The sequence below is a fragment of the Scardinius erythrophthalmus genome, assembly GCF_964197995.2.
Source record: "Scardinius erythrophthalmus genome assembly, chromosome: 3".
NCBI lineage: Eukaryota > Metazoa > Chordata > Actinopteri > Cypriniformes > Leuciscidae > Scardinius > Scardinius erythrophthalmus.
This window is the reverse complement of record NC_138223.1, coordinates 44,920,861-44,942,398: the sequence shown is the minus strand read 5'-3', so window position 1 is coordinate 44,942,398 and position 21,538 is coordinate 44,920,861. Positions and strand designations below refer to the sequence as shown.

Below are 21,538 nucleotides of genomic sequence, written 5' to 3'. Positions count from 1 at the left end.
CTGTTAATGTACCAGATGCAGTTACTCAGATTTACAAAAAATTTTAGAGTGTATCCTCCATCTGTTTGCATCGTAAATTTCTTCTAATTCACCAATTTAGATTTCTAAATTTCAGGGGGAAAGACTCTTGATTTAAGTCATTACTGGGGACATTCTGTATGCAAATTAGGCGTCAACTAGTTAAAATCATAGGTTAAAATGCGCACATTTGCATCTAATTGACAGGGCAATGCAGGTCAATAGGATAAACAAAATAACTAAAGCATATCACCTGGTGGTGATATAGGCTATGCTTATTTTATTACATGGCTTGGTTGAATTCCAATGTAGAATGCGGTCTGTTATTTCTTGATAACAGACCGCTGTGCCGCGCGGAGTATAACAGGCCGTTGCCATGAAAAACAAAGCGTTGCTATGGACTCACAGGATTCTAACCGTTGAGACGGAGCGTACTATTTTCTTTAGCGGAAGCAATACAATCGGGTTTAACAATCGGGGGAGAGGGAGAGGGAGCGCTTCAGAACTCCTGACCTGATATATACTATTCTTCAATAAATATATTTGTTTGAGAGGGAAGCTGTGTGCAAACAGAAATATATATTATTTTTCAAAAATAAAATAAAAGGCACCCCAGAAAAAAGGGCACTTTCTATCCAGGAATAAAAAGGGCAATAAAAAGGTGTTCAAGCCCCCTTTCATGTCTATGTGTGCACGTGCCTGCTTATTGTATTTCGCCACAGGGTGTCACTGTGGCCTCAACCCTTCGCCTTCGCTTACTCTGAGCTCGATTGCTATGTCTGAGGTAAACCACGCATCCTCATTACCCTACGCAGGAAGAAATGTAGGAAGAAATAAATGAAGAAATAAATAAATGTAGAAATACATAAATGTAGAAATAAATAAAAGAATGAATAAATAAATATGGGAAAAAATAAATATATACATAAATAAGGAAATAAATGTATAAATAATTATTTATTTTCGTTTTTTTGCTTTTCTATGTATATTTATTTATTTATTTATTTTTTATTTTTTACATTTATTTATATATTTATTTATGTATTTATTTATTTTTAATATTGGCAGCTTTGGAATTCCATACAATCCGACATAACAGAGAAACTAGAGACTTTAATACAATCAGATACAGATTTTACTGCGTTTAACATGAACATACTGCTTTACAGGGCAATTATTAACATACATAAATAAAAATTTGTAGTACTGCAGTAAAGCAGACACTAAACTATTGACTACATGTTATTGTGATGTAACTTTAAATATTTGAATTTTGAAGTTTTCTCCTAAAATGCATTTGCATATGCAGCACAAACATAAATATGCAGGCTAAAATATAGATTTGCAAGACTAATACAACAACACTCTTATAAGCTCAATGACAATATACACAGCTTAAGACATCAGAATGTTATTGATAATGAAATGATGTTTATGAGCTCATAATGATGGATTATCAGTTTGTGAGGAGCATCAGAGGTATATTAGCAGTAATACAGTTTAATGTGGATCTGCTGAAGTCACTGCTAGAGTCTCATATTCAGAAGACCTGGACTGAAGCTCAAGAGCCGTGTAGGAGTCATCAGGAGCTCTGGACTGAACAGACTGTGAGAGACAGATCATCAACAGCCTGTTTATGTGTGGATCTGCTGAATCTGAGTGTAAAAGTGTGTAAAAGACATTTACTGACTGTGATTGTGCTGTAAACGTCAGATGTTCTGGACGCTGGATCCAGAGCTGTGTATGTATCATCACTCGCGTCAGCCGCCTATAGAGAAAGATTTATACACTTAAATTGCTTCACATACACTGTTGTATTCATAGTTCAATGCAACAATACAATCACACTGTATTGCAGTTGTAGATGGAGGTGTGTGTGTGTGTGTGTGTGTGTGTGTGTGTGTGTGTGTGTGTGTGTGTGTGTGTGTGTGTGTGTGTGTGTGCCGACTCGCCTGCTTTTTATTCCCGTCTTCAGATCCTCCTTCTCTCCTCTTCTTCCTCCTGAAAACAGAGAGAAAACTATTAAAATATATATTAAAAAAGAAAAGGCTTGAAATAGTCAATTTAATTTAAAAAAATCAACCAAAATAAATCTCACATCTAGTGAAGTCTTAGGCTGTGTCAAAATTCAGGGTCTACATCCTTCGGAGTACTCATTTGAAGGATGTTACGTCACAGCGCCGCGACGAAGGCTGTCCAAATTCGTAGGATCCTTCAAATGCGGCCCACAAATACGTCCTCCTTTTCCCCGAATTGGAAGGATGGGTGTGGTGGATCCTTTCCCGTCCTACCTATCCCATAATTCTTTTCGGCAGAGCGTAATGGCGGACGAAGCGAGCGGTAGTGGAGTGGGAGAGGAGTATGCTTTTCGATGTAAGTTTTTTAAAAACTGGCTTTTCAAAAAAAAATATTTTTTCAGTGGTTGAATTTTTTTTTTTTTTTTTTTTTAATAAGGAATGGCCAAAGCTCAGGCTTGTCATGTATTTAACTTTTCATTCTTGAATAAGAATTGTGAACACCCCCATACTGAGATATAATTTAATTTTCACATTAAATTAAATAAAGTTTTCTTATTGTGGGATCCTTTATGGTAATACATATGATATGGTACAACTACAGTGCAATGCAAATAGTAAATATAAGATAAAGTGAGAGGTAGGCTAATAGTAAATAGTTTAGTCAATAAAATAAACAAACAGTATACAGCAAATAAAATAGTAATAAAAAGTATAATTATATAATATAAGTACTAATATAATAATAATAATAATAATAATATATTGATAATAGCATATAGTTTATGTATAATACTATAATAATAGCAATAGAATATGAAATATCAATTACAGAATATAGACAATAAAAATAATAAGTTAAATAGTTACTATGAATAGTAAAATAATTTAACAGCATAACTATAATAGATTGATAATCGCAAGTGGTATATTATTATATTATTATAATAACAATAATAAATAATGTAAATTTATACATTTTAATAAATTATTACATAGGCTATATAAAATAAAATGACGCAACCCTGTCTCTTTTTGTTAAATTTCAGTTTTTAAAAGGTATAAGAAGCTATACAAGTCAAGAAATAAAGTAAACGATTCAGTCAAACATACAGCAGGCTACACCGTTAAAGTTAAATAAGCCTAAATATATAAAGTTATGAAACTTCACTTTGCCCTCAGCCACAACAATCTGCCAAGGAACAAATTATAGATTAATTAAACCAAAGATCGCCTGTTACATAAACACAAGACGAATTATTCTCACTAGACTGACAGCGACGAACGTCTAGAAGCTCTAGCCGAGGCAAGGCTGTTCTCGGCGGGGTACATGAGCGCTGAGCGCCCGCTGATCCCTGGATCTCACAACTCCGAAACCGTCAGATAACATTTTTAAAATGGCGCTCTCTTTATAAATAAACCACAGATTTGAGCTTTACACAACTACATTGTCGACTGAAAAACTCTTAAAACTACATTTCGTGACACAGTAACAGTAGTATTTTTAAATTTCGCGGCCTTTCTCCTCTGAAAATATGTGAAAGAAGGGTAGGCTGTCCAAATTCACAAACACAGACTTCCGGGCTTTGCGGTCGTCGGAGGACCCCTCCTCCTTCAACCGGGTAGGAAGGATCCTAAGGAGGATGTAGACCCTGAATTTGGACACAGCATTAGATTTAGTGTGCAGATAAACTTCACTCACTTTATGAACACAATGATGATGATGATGATGATGATGATGATGATGATGAAGATCAATCCTCCACATCCCACCACAATCCCAGAAACTGTGAGCAGAGCATCTCTCTGAACCCCTGAAACAAGACGATCATGAAGATCATTTCACACGTGAGACAGATGAAACTGAAAGAGTGTCTGATTATAGAAAATACCTTTAACAGTGAGTGAAACAGACGCTGATCTCTGAGATCCATGTTTATTCTGAGCCTCACAGTAGAAGCGTCCACTGAAACTGGAGTTAAAGCTGGAGATGCTGAAACTCTGTCCAGATCCAACAGCTGAGGTTTCATTCTCCTTAAACCAGCTGAAGTTCAGAGCAGGAGGGTTTGAGTCACTGCTGCAGTTCAGAGTCACTGAATCTCCCTCCACTATTACACCAGACCGACTGACCGACATCGAGACACTCTGTAGAGGATCTACATGAAATATACATAAAACATGTAAATAATTATTTTATTTCACAAGTGTGGCGCATACTCTAATGCGATAACACAGTCTGTACCCTCCCACAAATCAAGTCCGCATCCAAGTTTTTCTTCTTTTTTTTTGGTCCTTTCGTCTAAGTTTGTCTACTGTGTGAGTCTTCAGGACTTGTTATCTTGATGTTTTGAGACGAGACTCCTGTTTATAGTTAGAGCCTGGCCAAATCCAACCTTGGAAAAGCTGTGTGTCGGTGTGTGTGTTAGTCTTCTTGGTTACAGGTTAAGGAACCACTGGCAAAGATTGACTGGGTTGTTGTTTGGGACAGGCTTGCTTTGCTGCAGCAACCCAAATCTACGACCAGGAAGATCACGACGTGCCTAACTTCAGGGTCTGAGTGTCAGATGCATAATCTATGGAGAAATGTTTCAGTCTATCTGTATATGTGTGGAAAATTACTATGTTTATCAATTTCTTAGCCAATCAGAATCATTCAAACTTTAAGCAATGACGTAGACCTTGGTGACGGGTATAACTGCTGTGATCTTTGTAACTGTAAGTGGGGCGGCCTACGAACTCCTGTGTGAGTCTTTAAGCTGACTTCTGTACTTCTCTATGCTGTATGTGTCTCCAGATTGCAGAATCGTTCCTCCTTTAATCCAGCTGATTTCTGCAGGAGGGTTTGAGTCGCTGCTGCAGTTCAGAGTCACTGAATCTCCCTCCACTATTACACTAGATCCAGTTATGGATGCTGAGACGCTCTTTGGAGGATTAACATGAAATATATATAAATCATTTAAATAATTACTTTATTCATGCCATGACCTTCAATTATCTTTATTATATTACTGAAGTTTATCTTTAAGTAGAAATCAAAATGAAAAAGGTGCAAATCTACATCTGAACTGGTGAAAAATTAATAAAACAATATTATATTTACAGATTTATCAACTAAAGATTCATAAAAAAAAGTAACTAAACACAGATTCATGTTTTAATGGACAATGGTACGTTACTTTCAGAAATTAGGCTTTTTTTACAGCAAGGTTTTACAGTGCATCTACACCACTTCAATCCCACTAATCCACCAATTAACTCTTAAAGTCTTTCTAGAAAACAAAAAATGAGCATATTCTTGGGACCTTATGTGAATTATATAACAAATTAGATTATGGAATAAAAGCTCCTGGTGAGACAGGTGCATTAGAGCTACAATTAGCATCAAGCTTCATAACACAATTTAAAAGATTAATATTACACTTGAACTCAAAACTCACTTTAAACAACTATTGAGTTTTTGTATTAACTTCCAATCGCGAGCTAATGTGGATTTTAATAATAATGATGTTGAAATATGTTATTTTAGCCTTTTATATGCATGTATCGTAATCGTGTGTTTATTAGCTTCTTGTTTCACGTGTAGAAATGTTTCTTTGGGTTTGTTCTTCCCGGAGCAGAACGAGGAAGTGTACAGGACAGTGTCATGCAGAAGAGCAGAGAATATGATCACGTAAGATGATTGACAGCTGTACAGTGAATGAGAGAGCGCTGAGATCATAACTGACACACAGCAGAAAGAGGAGAGACAGAGCTCACTCTAAACGCTCTTTCAGCTCTTCAGATCACATAATTCAGTGGGAAATCAATAGAAATGGTATTCTGTATGACGAAATATTTTGCAAACGTGAGAATAAATCAATATCTCTCCCAATATACGCACTTTTGGACTAAGAGCCGTAACAGATGCTGTTCAGTGAAGCTGTGAACACAATAAACCAGAGCAGACGTGACTGAATATGAGTGCGTGTTTTTATTCTGTTCAAAATATCAAAAATTACAGATCGATTACTTTGCACTCCTGACATAAATTAAATTAAGAAATGAATGTCATTACAACCTAGTTTTATCATAAACAGTGGTCAAATATCGAAGCTGGCGTCTTTAATCTTTCTAATGATACTCAGTTTGTCCAGGTCAAGTAAGAGTGTTTTAACGTGAGGTGAATGTTGAACAACAATAATCTGGGGCCGTCGGAGATCTTTGTACGTAAAGGGGTTAATAAGAATAAATCATGTCTATTAAAAAAGAAAAATGTCATGGAGTCTGTATGATTGGTCCTGAAATTACCAAACAAATCTGAACTAAATTCTGAATAATCTGTTGAATATTTCACTAATATTAATGAATCAGTTTGTACTCACATTCAACATTAAGATGAACAGCAGAAGAGATCAGATGTTCATGTCCTGTCACACCACAACTGTAGTTTCCTGCATCAAAACGACTGACTGACCGCAGATGAAGCCGATTCACTGTTCGATCAGTTATTCTCTGTGTGTTTCTGTACCAGATGAATGTTGTTTGTTCAGGCAGAGAGCAGCTGCTTTTACATGTCAGAGTGACTGAATCTCCCTCTTTCACTCTCTGCTGTGTCTCCACCTGCAGGTCTGACACAACAACAACATCATCAACAACAACAACATCAACAACAACAACAACAACATCATCAACAACAACAACAACAACAACAACATCATCAACAACAACAACAACATATTCACTGTCATCACAACATCAGCATCATGGCACTGATACTAAAATAATAACGTTAAAACACTCAAATGAAGCAGGTCAGACAGCAGTTACATAATATATTGCTGGATATTTCTGTGGCACAGATGATAGTGATTCACTTCTGATATATAAACAGCTGCTGTTGTCATGGAGACCTGAGTTTGAGTCCAACCTCCATCCATCATTCCCTCCCGTTTAATCTAATAATCATTAATAGAAAAGGTTTTGTGTTTTATTTCTGAGAGTTCACTAGTTTTACCTGTGACATCAAGCCAAGATCCAGGAACCACTGTCCATCTTTTACTCTGATAACCTGTAAAACTGCAGTAGTAGATGTGTTTATCAGCTTCTGTTACAGCCGTCAAAGTAATGCTGGAAGTGTCTTTATCTTCACTGTTACACTGAACTCTTCCTCTCTTCTCTGGGTCTGAACACAGATTTGGTGATTCTCCATAACCTACAACAGTTTTGGTCCATAAAGCTGTTTTGATCTCATAACTCTGATGATATGTTGAAGTACAGGATATTTTCACTGTTGATCCCTTTAATGCACAAACATATGAAGGGCTGTAATTCACTCCCCAATCCAGCAGACCATCAACCCCTGAAACACAGAAATGAGGAAAATAATTAAAGAGGCTTTCAGCAACAAACACAGAAATCTTTCATTGGGTTCAAGTACGTGGTAAATTTCCAAGGATCAGCATTTCCCCTAAAAGTGATCGGGCAGACCAAACCGTAAGTCGTAGAGACTTGAAACTTTGAGGGCTGGTAGTACCCTCCCCGTCTACAACGTCACCAAGACTTGCCCCGATCGGCCTGACGGGGGCGCTACAGTGGAGAAAGTACGAAAAGTACTTGGGATATACAGCTGGGTCCTTTAGAAAACAGGCGTAGCCAAGTCTACCCAAAAGCCTATTGTTCCTAAATGAAAACTCAGAACTTCGCATCATTAGGTGAGCACTTGCAGCACACGATTCTTAAGAAGCATGCAAACTTTAATTCACATCGGGCCATTCAGTTACATAAGTTACACAGTTACATAAGTGGTGCTTTAACTGCTTTAAAAGGTTTTAAAAAAAACATGTATTTCCTTAGTAAACTGCCTGTATTCACTGTAAATTGTATTTTCCATCTATGTTCTAAGTAATTTAATGCTGGCTAAATAAAACATTATAACTTTTTACATGTATGTGTAACGAATGTAAATTTAGCATTATTATTTTCACTCAAAATCTCCCCTTTTCTCTAGCCTGGCTAACGTCAGACCAAGTCTCATTTGAGACTTGGTCTGGGAACCACGTGTTCATTTTCTCGTATTTGAGGCGTGGTTTACGAATGCCCAGAGCCGTTTATTGGGCGCTATGAATGTCTATCAAATGCGCCTGTACGTAGCTCATAGCCAATCGCTTCAATTATACCAGATGACGTATGTAGAGTGACAGAAATTCGACGAGGAAAAAGACGATGGGTCAAAGATTTATTTGTGCACGATGGCGTTTAGCGAATATTACCGTTTGTGCAAGATAAACATGAGGGTAGAAGGTAACGTCAAGTCTGATGCCATGTTGGATCTATAGATATAAACAAACTGCTTTGGTGTCGTCATCGTCTTGCTGCTCCCTCCCCGTTCTGTGATTGGCTAGTCCATGGTGTCCAGACTGCCTAGCAGCGTGAATAAAATCGCGCTGCGAGCAAGGCAGTATGGGGAAACCCAGGCTACCTTTTCTCATTGTATGAACTCTGATTCTTTTATTTTGAATAATTATATTGTTTGATTTCATTGTATTTTCTTTTGATTTAATTAGTTTGAGTATATATACGATTTGGTAATGAAGTGTACCGCCCCTTTAAGAGACACTTAACTTTGAGCTTTCTCAGTTCACGCTAAGATAAGCTGAGATGAGATGAGGATGTCTCATAGGATGTCATAGTCATAGAGCCAAAGGTAATAATATTTCGAAGTATTAGCAGGGATGGGCAGTATTTCAGATACATGTATTTAAAATACATATTTGAAATACAAAATACTATTTTGTATTTTAAAGCCTTTGGAAAAAATCTAATGTAATTTGTATTTAAATACATTTAAGATGAGTATTTTTGTATTTTCAAAATACTTTTTGCCAGTCAACCTCTTTATCAGGGTACTGATTTTGTGCATCAACTAGTTCAGACATTCACTAGATCAGTGATTTTTTTTTTTTTTTTTTTATGTATATAAGGTGAGAATGTCATGATCAATTCTACTTGTTGATTAAAGTTAAAATAGTGCATTATTCACTTCAGTTAACATGAAAGAATAAAAGAGCACAGACAAGTGGGAAAATAGCGTTAGCCAATCAGTCTTGACCGGTTGTTGATTTTTATCAACTAGCTTGTCAAATGTGTTTAAAGCATTACTGCATGTTAGGGCTGGGTGATATGACACTACATATCATAGCGATGATATAAAGTTTGAATTGATGGAACTTTTTCTGAATCATTTACATAGATGGACCTATTTGTGGGGTAGGCAAATTTATCCGTGCAGCTTTTAGTGGGCAGGAATTACTGGAACGTTGGAGTGGAAAAACAAACACTGATGAATGATAGGCCACAAAAGTCTTTTCAAAAATCACAAAAAGCTTTTAGTTTTATTGTACATAAAAAATAAAAATAAAAAAGGGGTAAATAGTGTCAAATGAATCTAAATTAATTCTAATTTAAAATTTTAGATGCACTTTCTAATTTTAATAAACTTATAGAAACAAATCAACTTTACATAAAATAAACATAAAATTACTTAAAAAGCATTGGACTACCTGCAAAAAAAAAAAAACTCAAAAGAGTTTGAAATTCAGTTTATGCTGTGGAATCAAAACTGATATTGAGAATTGTGAAACCATGATATTGTTACTGTGAAGTAAAAGACAGAGAGGGCAGAGATGAGGTTAGCAATGAAAAGTCAGTAGGTCTATGTAGTTTCTTCATTCACTGTGGCCTAAACCTGCACTGGATGGCCAATTTAACATTTATTTTGTGTATTTTCAAAATACAAAATACTGTATTTGTATTTAAATACATTTTTTCACACAGTATTTTGTATTTGTATTTTAAATACATTTCCATGTATTTATGCCCATCTCTGCGTATTAGTTTGTTTATATGTAAAAAAATAAAACTGTTATTTGGGTGTTTTATCATGATTTGCAATGTGGGATTACACCGACGTGCCAATTTTTGTGGAAGTTGAATGTGTGCTCAAGTGGCTTATGTGCTGTTGTTTTCCAACACTAACGTCCTTCACTGAGGTTAGTTTGCAAGTTTTGTTAGCTTGTTTTTTAACAATGACTGGAGAAAATCCGATTTTATCTTAATGTGTAAGGTCACTCACTGTCCAGGACCGCGATTATTATTTGCAAAAGTTAATTTTACTGGACAGAGCCAGATCACAAATAATCACAATAGTTTAGAAAACATTATGCGATCACATTTCTAATTGGAGCCTGCACTCTGTGCTGGTGTGTATTGACGCCTCCAGTTTTCCCTTTGTTTTGCCTCCAGTAAACGCCATGACGTAATCGTGACGTCGGCACAAAAAGGGTTTATAGAGCCCTTCACGGCTGACGTCACAGGTCGGGGTCAGAAAATTCATTCAATCCCACTGAATTGTGTGTTTAAAAAAAGGATTTCGTCAAGAAAAGAATGCCTACTTGTTGCGTCGTGGACTGTGGACTATCGCACAAGTTGGAGTCAAGTTTTTCAGGATTCCTGCAGGATCTCATCCGTTTAAAAAAAAATGGACGACTTCTGTTCAGAAATATAACTTACTGCTCTCTGCTAAGTCTGTATATGACACAGGTCACAATTAATGCCAGATATCAAACTTCACCTAACTATTAAATCAGTCTACAGTTTACAGAAAACATTTGTTTACTTAGCATGGCTTAACTCTACCGTTGTTGGCACAAAGCCGCTAGCCTGCGGCTAACTACTAGCAGCTGGCTACATCTGTAGCATGACACAGGTCCATGACATTTACAAAACTATAAACCTGCATAGCTTAACGCTATAGGCTAGTGTACAGAAAACTGTCCATGCAATCCAGGCTTTCGAGTTTAATCTAACAGAAAGGGATGATAAAGGATGACTTTACCTGATATGAAGTGAGCACTACAAGCACGAGCCTCTTTGAGCGTAGCATTGTCCCAGTCTGCCCGTTTATTTAAAAAAAAAAAAAAAACTATGAACAGTTTTCTGTACACTATAACATTAAGCTATGCAGGTTAATAGTTAACAGAAAACTGTTCATAGTTTTTTATATTTTATTTTTTTATAAATGGGCAGACTGGGACAACATTGTGACAACAACGGTAGAGTTAAGCCATGGTAAGTAAACAAATGTTTTCTGTAAACTGTAGACTGATTTAATAGTTAGGTGAAGTTTGATATCTGGCATTAATTGTGACCTGTGTCATATACAGACTCAGCAGACAGCAGTATCTATCTGAACAGATAGCAGTACTAGTGAATATCTGGCCACTTGCTAACGTCGTCTACCCATTCTGATAGGAGCTCCGGATCAGGCAGACAATCACCATTAGCTAAAACAAGTTTATTATGGTACTGTTCCTGTTCATGTGGTGGCAAAGACAGTGCATATCTGACACAATATGCTGATCTATAAGCTGTGCCATTTTTTCTGACCCCATGCCTAGGCTTTCGAACATTGAAGGGGACTATAGACCAGTCATAGAAGTTTGATGTCTATTTGTTCTACGCACACACAACGCAGAGTCAACGTCCCATCAAGTGGGACCAGTTACATATGCTTACAGGCCTTAAAGCGCTTGAACTCCGATAAACGCTGCTATATTTTTCTTCTAAACTTTTCACAACACTACTAGAGATTTCAGTTTGAGCCTAGCTTTATAAACTCTTCCAAACGAAATATAAACATCCCAATAGTGCGAGATATTTCACTTATAATAATGAATCAGTTTGTACTCACATCCTACTGTGAGATAACCAGCAGAAGAGATCAGATGTTCATGTCCTTTAACGGCACACCTGTAGTCTCCGGCATCAGAATATCTGACTGACCGCAGATGAAGCCGATTCACTGTCACTGTTCCTTTAGTGAATATCTGTGTGTTTCTGTACCAGATGAATGTTGTTTGTTCAGGCAGAGAGCAGCTGCTTTTACATGTCAGAGTGACTGAATCTCCCTCTTTCACACTCTGCTGTGTCTCCACCTGCAGGTCTGACACAACAACAACAACAACAACATCATCAACAACAACAACAACAACTGATTCACTGTCATCACAACATCAGCATCATGGCGATGATACTAAAATAACTTTAAAACACTAAAATGAAGCAGGTCAGACAGCAGTTACATAATATATTGCTGGATATTTCTGTGGCACAGATGATAGTGATTCACTTCTGATATATAAACAGCTGCTGTTGTCATGGAGACCTGAGTTTGAGTCCAACCTCCATCCATCATTCCCTCCCGTTTAATCTAATAATCATTAATAGAAAAGGTTTTGTGTTTTATTTCTGAGAGTTCACTAGTTTTACCTGTGACATCAAGCCAAGCTCCAGGAACCACTGTCCATCTTTTACTCTGATAACCTGTAAAACTGCAGTAGTAGATGTGTTTATCAGCTTCTGTTACAGCCGTCAAAGTAATGCTGGAAGTGTCTTTATCTTCACTGTTACACTGAACTCTTCCTCTCTTCTCTGGGTCTGAACACAGATTCGGTGATTCTCCATCAGTTACAACAGGTTTAGTCCAGAAACCTTCTATGAGTGTATAACTCCAAGTATGTGTTAAAGTACAGGATATTTTCACTGTTGATCCCTTTAATGCACAAACATATGAAGGGCTGTAATTCACTCCCTGATCCAGCAGACCATCAACCCCTGAAACACAGAAATGAGGAAAATAATTAAAGAGACTTCCAGCAACAAACACAGACATTTCGTTTTCTTCTGCACTGTTCATAACACACTATCATAGATTTCAGTTGGTGTTTATTAGGGATGTGCCCGAAGCCGAATACTATGTTCAGAAAGGAAATTACGCATTCTACGGAGACCCTAAAGGGACATGATGATGGAGAAATATACGAGATGGGAGGAAAAACATGTTTCAATGCTTTTGCATTCTCTCGTAATTATATTTGTTAATTATATTGTGTATAATTTGTGGGCATCATTGAGCCACTATCAATATGCTAAATATTGAAATGTTTTTTGAATGAACGTTTGTTGCTTTCGCATTCACGATCACGAGTAACGTTACTCTGTTTATAGGGAGCGTCGGCAGTCCAGGCCCGGAGTCACGGGGGGCAAAAGGGGGAAATGCCCCCTCAGATCTGATCTGATACTCTTCACCCCCGAAAGAAGATCGGTTTGAACCCTCTGAAGCGATCGACAACTTCAGTGTGATCAGAACTTCTCTGCTGTCACGCTTTGCCTGACGCTGAGCCAGAGATGGACGTATTTTCATATCACAACTATTCAGTGATTTCAACCACATAAAGTTCATTTTAAGTTTCAGACATTAATATAGAGCAGGGGTCACCAAACTCAGTCCTGGAGGGCCGCTGTCCTGCTGAGTTCAGCTCCAACACACCCGCTTGAAAGTTTCTAGTATGGCTGTGAGACCCTGATTAGCTGGGTCAGGTGTGTTTAATTGGGGTTGGAGCGAATCTCTGCAGGACAGCGGCCCTCCAGGACGAGTTTGGTGACGCCTGACATAGACATTAAATAGGCTACTAGCCAAAAATACATTTTGTTAAATATACACTGATGTTAATGGAAAGCGATAATAATAATTCTTTCTTCAATTAAAATTTGACGACATGTTTTATATCAGATACACATTTTGTAGTTAACTATAAAGTCTACTCTGTTCTTTTCCCAATTCACCGGCCCCTTACTTTTATTTATTTCCAGAGAAATTGGTGAATTTATGTGACATTAATCCGACAGCTCTGATTCTCTGAATTGCGGTGGCAGCCCCCATCACGCGTTATAGATCAGCTGACATGATTTAAACGACAAAACACATTCAAATAATTGACAATCGGCACCGATTTATGTTTCTGCTGGTTGGTGCCCACACTCATAACCGAGCGAACACGTAATATCTGAGCAGAGTAGAGCCATGAGAACACTATATTTGAGCGCGCGAGTTTGTGGAGAATCACACGTTTATGTATTACATTGATGCGCACTCGACATGTGTCGTTAAAAATGCCATAGAAACTCCCTCAAGTGAACTATAAAACTGAAAAGAAAGTAACGACTGAAAGCTGCAGTCGTTTTTTATTGGTTAAAGAGAATGGAGAATATCTCGTGATTTTTCTGTGTGTGTTCGGCACTTATTAGTTAATGATAGGCTATAGTTAATGAATAAATAAAGTTTGTGAGTATTTTGAATAAAAAACGAAAAACAGAATAAAAGTGATACATCTGTGTCACTTTATTGTGCCTGTGTGACACATCATAGAAATAAGGTGATATATATAAATTATATCCCCCCCGCCCCCCATTTATAATTTCAATAAAATATTACTGAAAGATCATTGCTCTTAAAAGAAAAAGTCATGTGAACTCAATAACTGAGAACTCAAACTGAATGAGTTATGTATTTCTAGTTCCCAGCATGCTTTGCTTCAGACCCTGATAGGAGAGTAAATGTTAAAAGGAAGTGTTATTTTATGAGTTTTGCACATGATTAATATAGCGGGAGATCTGTTAGTGTGTAATGTTGTTGTGTTGGGATTTAAAGGGTTTCTGTTATGTCTGAGTTTTGGGGGTTAACAAGAGTCTGTGATCAGGATGAAAATGGGCCATAGAAGGTTCAGACTTCTTTACGCTGCTTTGATGAAAAGGCAGTCTCTGCACTTGTTGATGCAGTTCTAGTTTCTCTGCTATACTCAGCGCTCGAAGTGGGCCGGTACACACTTCTCTATTTTAAGCTGTAGCGTACCCTCACTTTTATTGCGTATACCGGCACTTCTCACATGTTGCCGGTACCAGGGACGTCACTTGGCCCTTTTTCTACTTGTAGGCTACACGAATTTGTGATGGCCTCAGTCCCCTTTTAAACCTCATGTGAAAACGACGGCAGGATTCGGCTCCTCCCCGTCTCTCTCGATGCGTGTCCACTGGCGCGAGCGGCGTTCTTGGTTAACATAAATTTCTCTCGACTGGCGCGAGTTCTTAACATAAATTTGCATAACCTGGTTGCCTTAAACTTTGAGTTCATTTAAACAAATAATGTGAGTTGATACAAAGAAAGAGATAACTTTATTCAACAGAAATCAATATTACTTTATCTAGGGGTTAAACGGATCGTTGTTGATCCGTGATAAGGACAGACCGGCCCCCACGGTTCGGCACGCATATGATTTGTGGATTCATTTCAAGTTTATCATTTGCAAGTGTTTTTTCTTGTTGGTTTCCACATTCAATAGATTTTAAACCATTCAAGCGCTAGAAGAGGCAAAAGAGAATTTAATTTGCTATTCGCACACTGTTATCTGTGCGCACAGTCACACACACCCGAAACCCACGCGCGCACACACACACACACAGGCGTTTCAGATAGTGCACAAACTCCGAACTGATTCCTCTTTCACGTTCATACAAAATGATGTCAAAATACCGGTCTCAGCAAGTATTCTCGTAAACTGTCAGTTATGCCTCAAGAGAATGTATTATTATTGGACCCGTGTATTCGGTCTTAAAGTCGGCATGAAACGGAAGTTGAGACTGTCATTTTTTTTCCTTGTTATGACGTATATCCGAGTGAAACGGCTTCTGAAATTAGAAAAAAAATGCAGGGCGGGGCTTGATTTCGTCCTTCGGGAATTGATTGGATCGTTGGAGGTTGGGCGTTGCAAACAAAATGGAGGCAGATTTGAATGCCAGTTTACATTCAGTTGTGGAGGATTTCTCTCCACCGGACTCCCCACCGTTACCCTCCCATGAAGGATTTTTTATTTTATTTTAATATTCCCGCGAACCAAGAAGAGTCAAGTCAAGGTATCATCCTTATTAGACATTCTCTGTTATCAGTCAAGTTCACCCTCGTGAGCATCTCGATAGCCGCACCCTCATCGACTCTGGCCGCACCCTTTCGCCATGGCACGTGGCCGAAAGAGAAGAGAGGTCGTTTCGAGGGGGGAGGGAAGGGTAATGTATTTGATTAAAGATTATAAGGGTACATGAATTTTAAAAAAATAATGAAGTGCACAGATAAATCATTTATAATAAACACTACAATATTACATATAAAAAGAAGATTTGTCAAATTTGATTTCATGCCGACTTTAAAGTGACAGCAGTCTATAAGTACCTTATATGTCATCAATGTTAATCAAACTACAAAACACAGCTTTAACAAAGATTAATTACATTATACAGTGAACTTAAATTTATTTTACATTTAATTATTACATTTCTTTAACTGAATAATGCAATTTTACCTTACATTTACTTACTGTATTTATTTATTATTAATACAGTTTGACCTTAGATTGTTAGGCTATATTTTATTTATATTTTATATTTTAAATGATCCGATCCGTGACTCAAAAACCGCAATATGATCCGAACCGTGAGTTTTGTGATACGTTGAACCACTAATGTTATCTGAACAACGTTTGTGAATTGAAGCTGCATTGACAAAAGATTTGTGAAAAATTGTGATAAAGCATTAAAATATATATTTTACAGTGCAGTGGCAAACACAATTAATGCACTTAAAGGAGAACTCCGGTCAATTTTAACATTGAGTTCATTTTTTGTAAATTTGGAGTGCTGTCAATACAGAGAACAACGACAAAAATCGGTGTTGCCTACACCAAGTTATCCTCTTTTTAAAATCTGCACCCTGTTGACTTCAATGGGGCAAGTTTTAAACCTGCTTTTAGCCTCATTACAAGTGCACAGGTCATGTGAGTGATTCCTTCGGAGTGAACGCGGGTCAATCTGACTGCAGTAGATGTGAAAGATATGAATAAAAATGATGTTATTTCAGCCAGCGCACATACCTGTATTTTCTAACTGTTTTCGGTCGAAGTCCATAGTAATCGATTGTCGAGTTCACACGCATACGTTTAGTACCTAAATCACGCGCGTGAACTCGACAATTGATTACTATGGCCTTCGACCGAAAACAGGATGTAAATACAGGGATGTGCGCTGGCTGAAATAACATCATTTTTATTAATATCTTTCACATCTACTCAGTGTTGCCAGATGTACGATAATTATCGTATTTGTACGATAATTTTGACCTCTGTACGATGTACGATCAATAAGGGAAAAAATCCTGTAATGTACGATAATTTCAGAACTGTGTGACACTTCAAATGATGGTCGTTGTAATGGGGCTTCTCATTGATCCAGCTGTGGATTCTACGTCTACCGGGGGAAGAACGTGTAGAGAGAGGGAGCGAGAGACCTTGCGTGTGTGTGCTAGTGTGTCTCACGAAGTGCATGTAAGGACCCAACCAATCAATTGTAAGTGCGGGCGGGCTTTTATCTACTTTAAACTGCTTATCAGAGAAACATCATGTAGTTATTTCGGTGTACTAAATAATGACCCTGCAGCTACAGTAATTGTGACATTTATAGCCTGAGAGTAAAGGGTTTAGTGGTTTTTCATGTCACTTTGAATTATAGAAGTGGCAAATCAATAGATAATGAATCAGTTTGTACTCACATCCTACTGTGAGATAACCAGCAGAAGAGATCAGATGTTCATGTCCTTTAACGGCACACCTGTAGTCTCCGGCATCAGAACTTCTGACTGACCACAGATGAAGCTGATTCACTTTCACAATTCCTTCAGTGAATATCTGTGTGTCTCTGTACCAGATGAATGTTGTTTGTTCAGGCAGAGAGCAGCTGCTTTTACATGTCAGAGTGACTGAATCTCCCTCTTTCACTCTCTGCTGTGTCTCCACCTGCAGGCCTGACACAACAACAACAACAACAACAACAACAACAACATCAACAACAACAACATCAACATCAACAACAACTCACCTAAAAATAAAAATTGAGTCATTTTTTATCATTATTTATTTGGTTCTAAAGCTGCATGACTTTCTTTTTCAGAACACAAAAAGAGAAAATAATAAATAAATAAAAACGACCTGTTCGCAGTTTCACAGATACAACTGGTCCTAATGAACAGGGAATCTAGCATTAAATCAACACATTTATTTTAATCTTATTTTAATCTCTTCTGGCAGCAACATAATGTAAAAATAATGTACATCCAGCCGGTTGTTGTTTAAAAATAAACCCCAACAGGGTGATCAGGATTTGTGAACCGGTCAGAGTTTATTCTGCGATAACAACCAGCTTGATGTACATTATCTGATTATTACACTAATACTTGAAGAAAAAGAAAGAAAAGAAAGAAAAAGTTCCTATAATCAGCTTTGGGCCGAGACCAACAAACAAGTTCAAACATTTAGGTGGACATTTAAAGATAATGTACAGTATCATATCAGTCATATCACATTTTACACAGCTTTTCACCACATTAATAATGACGGAGACATGAAATACTGATTTGAGAAGAAACCGTTTAAAATCATACCTGATTATTATCTTAACCCATTACAATTACCAAAGCAATCATTCTAGCAACAAGACAATCACTTCAACAATATTACCGTAAGTCTACTATTACAGTGTTGCTATTGACGACGGACATTATCATTGTCAGTTTTCAGAAGGCTGGTTTTGACACGAGCCTCTGTCTTGAATAAAATAAACATATTGTCGATACCTTCGAGATAAAGTCGGATATGCCAATCCTTTCATTGTCCATTGGCATTGCAAACAATGAATAAAACAAAAAGAAAAAGAAAAATAATCCAAGAGGAAGAAAGAGTAGTACAACGCTTGAATAATAAAGGAATCAACATGACACACAACTTTATAAAGTCGTCCCACACAGGGCTTGATCCCACTATCTCTGGGTCAGATGCCTGTCACTCATCTCATTGTGCCACTGGGAAGTTGTGCTTTTGCCAAGATGCAGAAGGTCAACTCAATATGAAACATTTTTATATAAATTTGCTGCATGTTGTATTCATTGAGTTCCTTCACATATAGACACCGTGTCTGTAACAGAAGCAACTTTGCCACCACTTTAGCCACAGTACCTCTTGGGGTCTGGGCATGTGCCACACAGGATTCAAACCCATGACCGGAATGGTTTGGGGCTTGTGGCACGTGGTTTAGCAGCTTGCACCACTCAGAGGCCGCTGAATTAGAGCACACAAAGGCATGTTAACCAGATTAGCATGCTAAGATAGCTTAATGCTAATGTAGCTTATGATTAGCCTGATAGCTGAAGAGACACATTAGAAAGAATGGCATCTGGTTAGCATGCTAACCAATTATTATGCTAAGCTAACTAGCATAAGGTTACAAATACAGGCATTGTCAACTTTGGAGACGAATATCTCGGGAACGATAGTGAATATTAAAAATCCGTTCAGTCATTCCTGTGCGGCTCGGTCCAAAGATCATATGATTAAAATTTGGGCAAAATTGAGCAAGGTTTGCGCTGTTGCTGCAAAAGGTGGCGCTGTTCCCAACTTTGGCATAGACCCTCAGATCATGCTTCCAATGAAGCGTAGCAAGAGGAGGAGCAGCAAAAAACTGAATACTGTACTTTTCTAAACGCCCACTACTGTAACGGTCTTAATGTAATGTCTTAATTGATTGTGATCACCGTGATGAGAGGAATCAACTAAGTTTCATTTTCCTAGATCAAAGGGTTCAAAAATAAAACTATTTCAATGTTAAATTTTTGAACTGGTGGAGGCGCTATAGAGTTGGTCTTAGAGACTCCAAAATTGGTACAATTACTATTCATTACCACCACTACAAGTGTGCCTAATTTCATAATTTTCCTATGTTCTGTTGATAGGGCTGCCATTGACTCCCATTCGGGAAACATAAGAAGAAAACTAACAGATACAATAGAGGCTTGGCCCCTAAATACTCCAAACTTAACTTTCTACTAATAAACTAAATATTTAATTCGAAAAAACAAACTGTTACGGGCACGAGCACAGTCCTGCACAGCACACTCAACACGGTCAAAAAGTTTGTCTGACCTTTGCGCCTGTAACTCATCATCACTTGGCTTAAATCCACTACAAATAGTCATACGCCCTCTAGTGTCACAAACAAACATAAAACAACTCAATATAATGACTCCAACAATTACTGAGTACACATCTTGATCTTGCATGTATGAGTGTTTGAGAACAGCAGTGAAGAGTTGTGCTAAATAATATATTACAGTTTGTTTTGTTACTTTGTTTCTTGATGAACTCTATTGCACACCTTCACAACACTGGAATATCAGTCAAAAGTCACATCATTTGAAGACAATTAAAGCTTGAAGAAGGTGCCGACTGTCATTATATGAACAAGAGCCATCAGGACATTTGATAAAATATCTCCTTTTGTGTTTCCACAAATAAAGAAGGTCATCTGGCAGATTCAGTAACATAAGAAAGTGTGTGATGTGTGTGTTTGTATGTTTCTGTGGTCTATTTCTGAGAGTTCAGTAGTTTTACCTGTGACGTCAAGCTGAACTCCAGGAACCCCCGTCCATTTTCCATCTTCTCTGTCTGTAATAAATCTGCAGTAGTAGATGTGTTTATCAGCTTCTGTTACAGCCGTCAAAGTGATGCTGGAGGTGTCTTTATAATATTCACTGTTACACTGAATCCCTCTTCTCCTCTGTGGATCTGAACAAAAGTTAGGCGGTTCTCCAACAGTTACAACAGTTTTGGTCCAGAAAGCTGTTTGAAGCTTATAACCACGAGGATGTGTTAAAGTACAGGATATTTTCACTTTTGATCCCTTTAATGCACAAACATATGAAGGGCTGTAATTCACTCCCCAATCCTGCAGACCATCAACCCCTGAAACACAGAAATGAGGAATGAAGAGACTTTCAGGTGTTTTTGAAGGAATGTAGAAAAAAATATCTTTCACTTTTGATCATTTTTATGTTAGCTGACAGTAAAACACTCATGTCCGTTTATAAGTGTGAAGAGCTGAATCATCATTGATAAAGCACATGATGATTAATAATTTACGGCTCATTGAAGGCTTGATGTGAACTGATGATGTTTCTCATGTCAGGCCTCGTGTGTCTAAAGAGCTTCACACAATATTTACACATGAATCTACAACAGATATTGAGTTTCTGGAGTTTAAATCACTTCATCAAATCAACATTCACCTAAAACACTTTTACAAACATCAATCGTAGCCCTACTGAAATATTTTAACTCATAAACAATAATGTATAAAATGGTCTTACCGCTCTGAAGTGTCAATGTTTCAGTGTCGACGCCCAAATGAGGAAAACATCCGCAGTTTAAGGCGTCAAACGCTGCAGTTTTCACACTTTATAAAGAGCATCTAAATGTTGGTCTTCCTCTTCCTGGTTATGACTGACCGTCATCTCAACTACACAAGAACAACTGGAGAAGAAAGTTAATGTCTCAGATGTCAAACACACATCAAGCTTTACATGTATCTCTGTAGAGCTCAGTATTGTCAGATCTTTGTGAGAGAATATGTGAAAGATGTTTGCTTTGAGAAAGAACAGTGTAAAGATGCTCATCGTGTCTGCAGGAGCGTCTGAGCAGCATCTTTACAGCTCTTAGTTTCACTTCCTCTTTCTGACACAAACTCTGTGTTTGACACAT

The 21,538-nt window shown here is 37.6% G+C and overlaps 1 protein-coding gene across 1 annotated transcript; it reads right to left on the bottom strand.

The window, feature by feature from the left end:
- Positions 1 to 1,112: 1,112 nt before the first annotated feature.
- Positions 1,113 to 21,538, bottom strand: LOC308687912 (sialoadhesin-like; the record flags this gene model as incomplete). The annotated part of the gene is made up of 13 exons (XM_081360735.1): positions 1,113 to 1,623; positions 1,709 to 1,786; positions 1,971 to 2,019; positions 3,736 to 3,847; positions 3,926 to 4,189; positions 6,395 to 6,640; positions 7,027 to 7,371; positions 11,761 to 12,012; positions 12,339 to 12,683; positions 17,503 to 17,754; positions 20,393 to 20,743; positions 21,148 to 21,219; positions 21,361 to 21,538. 13 exons carry the CDS (start codon positions 21,536 to 21,538, stop codon positions 1,519 to 1,521), a joined length of 2,649 nt encoding a protein of 882 aa, XP_081216861.1. The 3' UTR covers positions 1,113 to 1,518.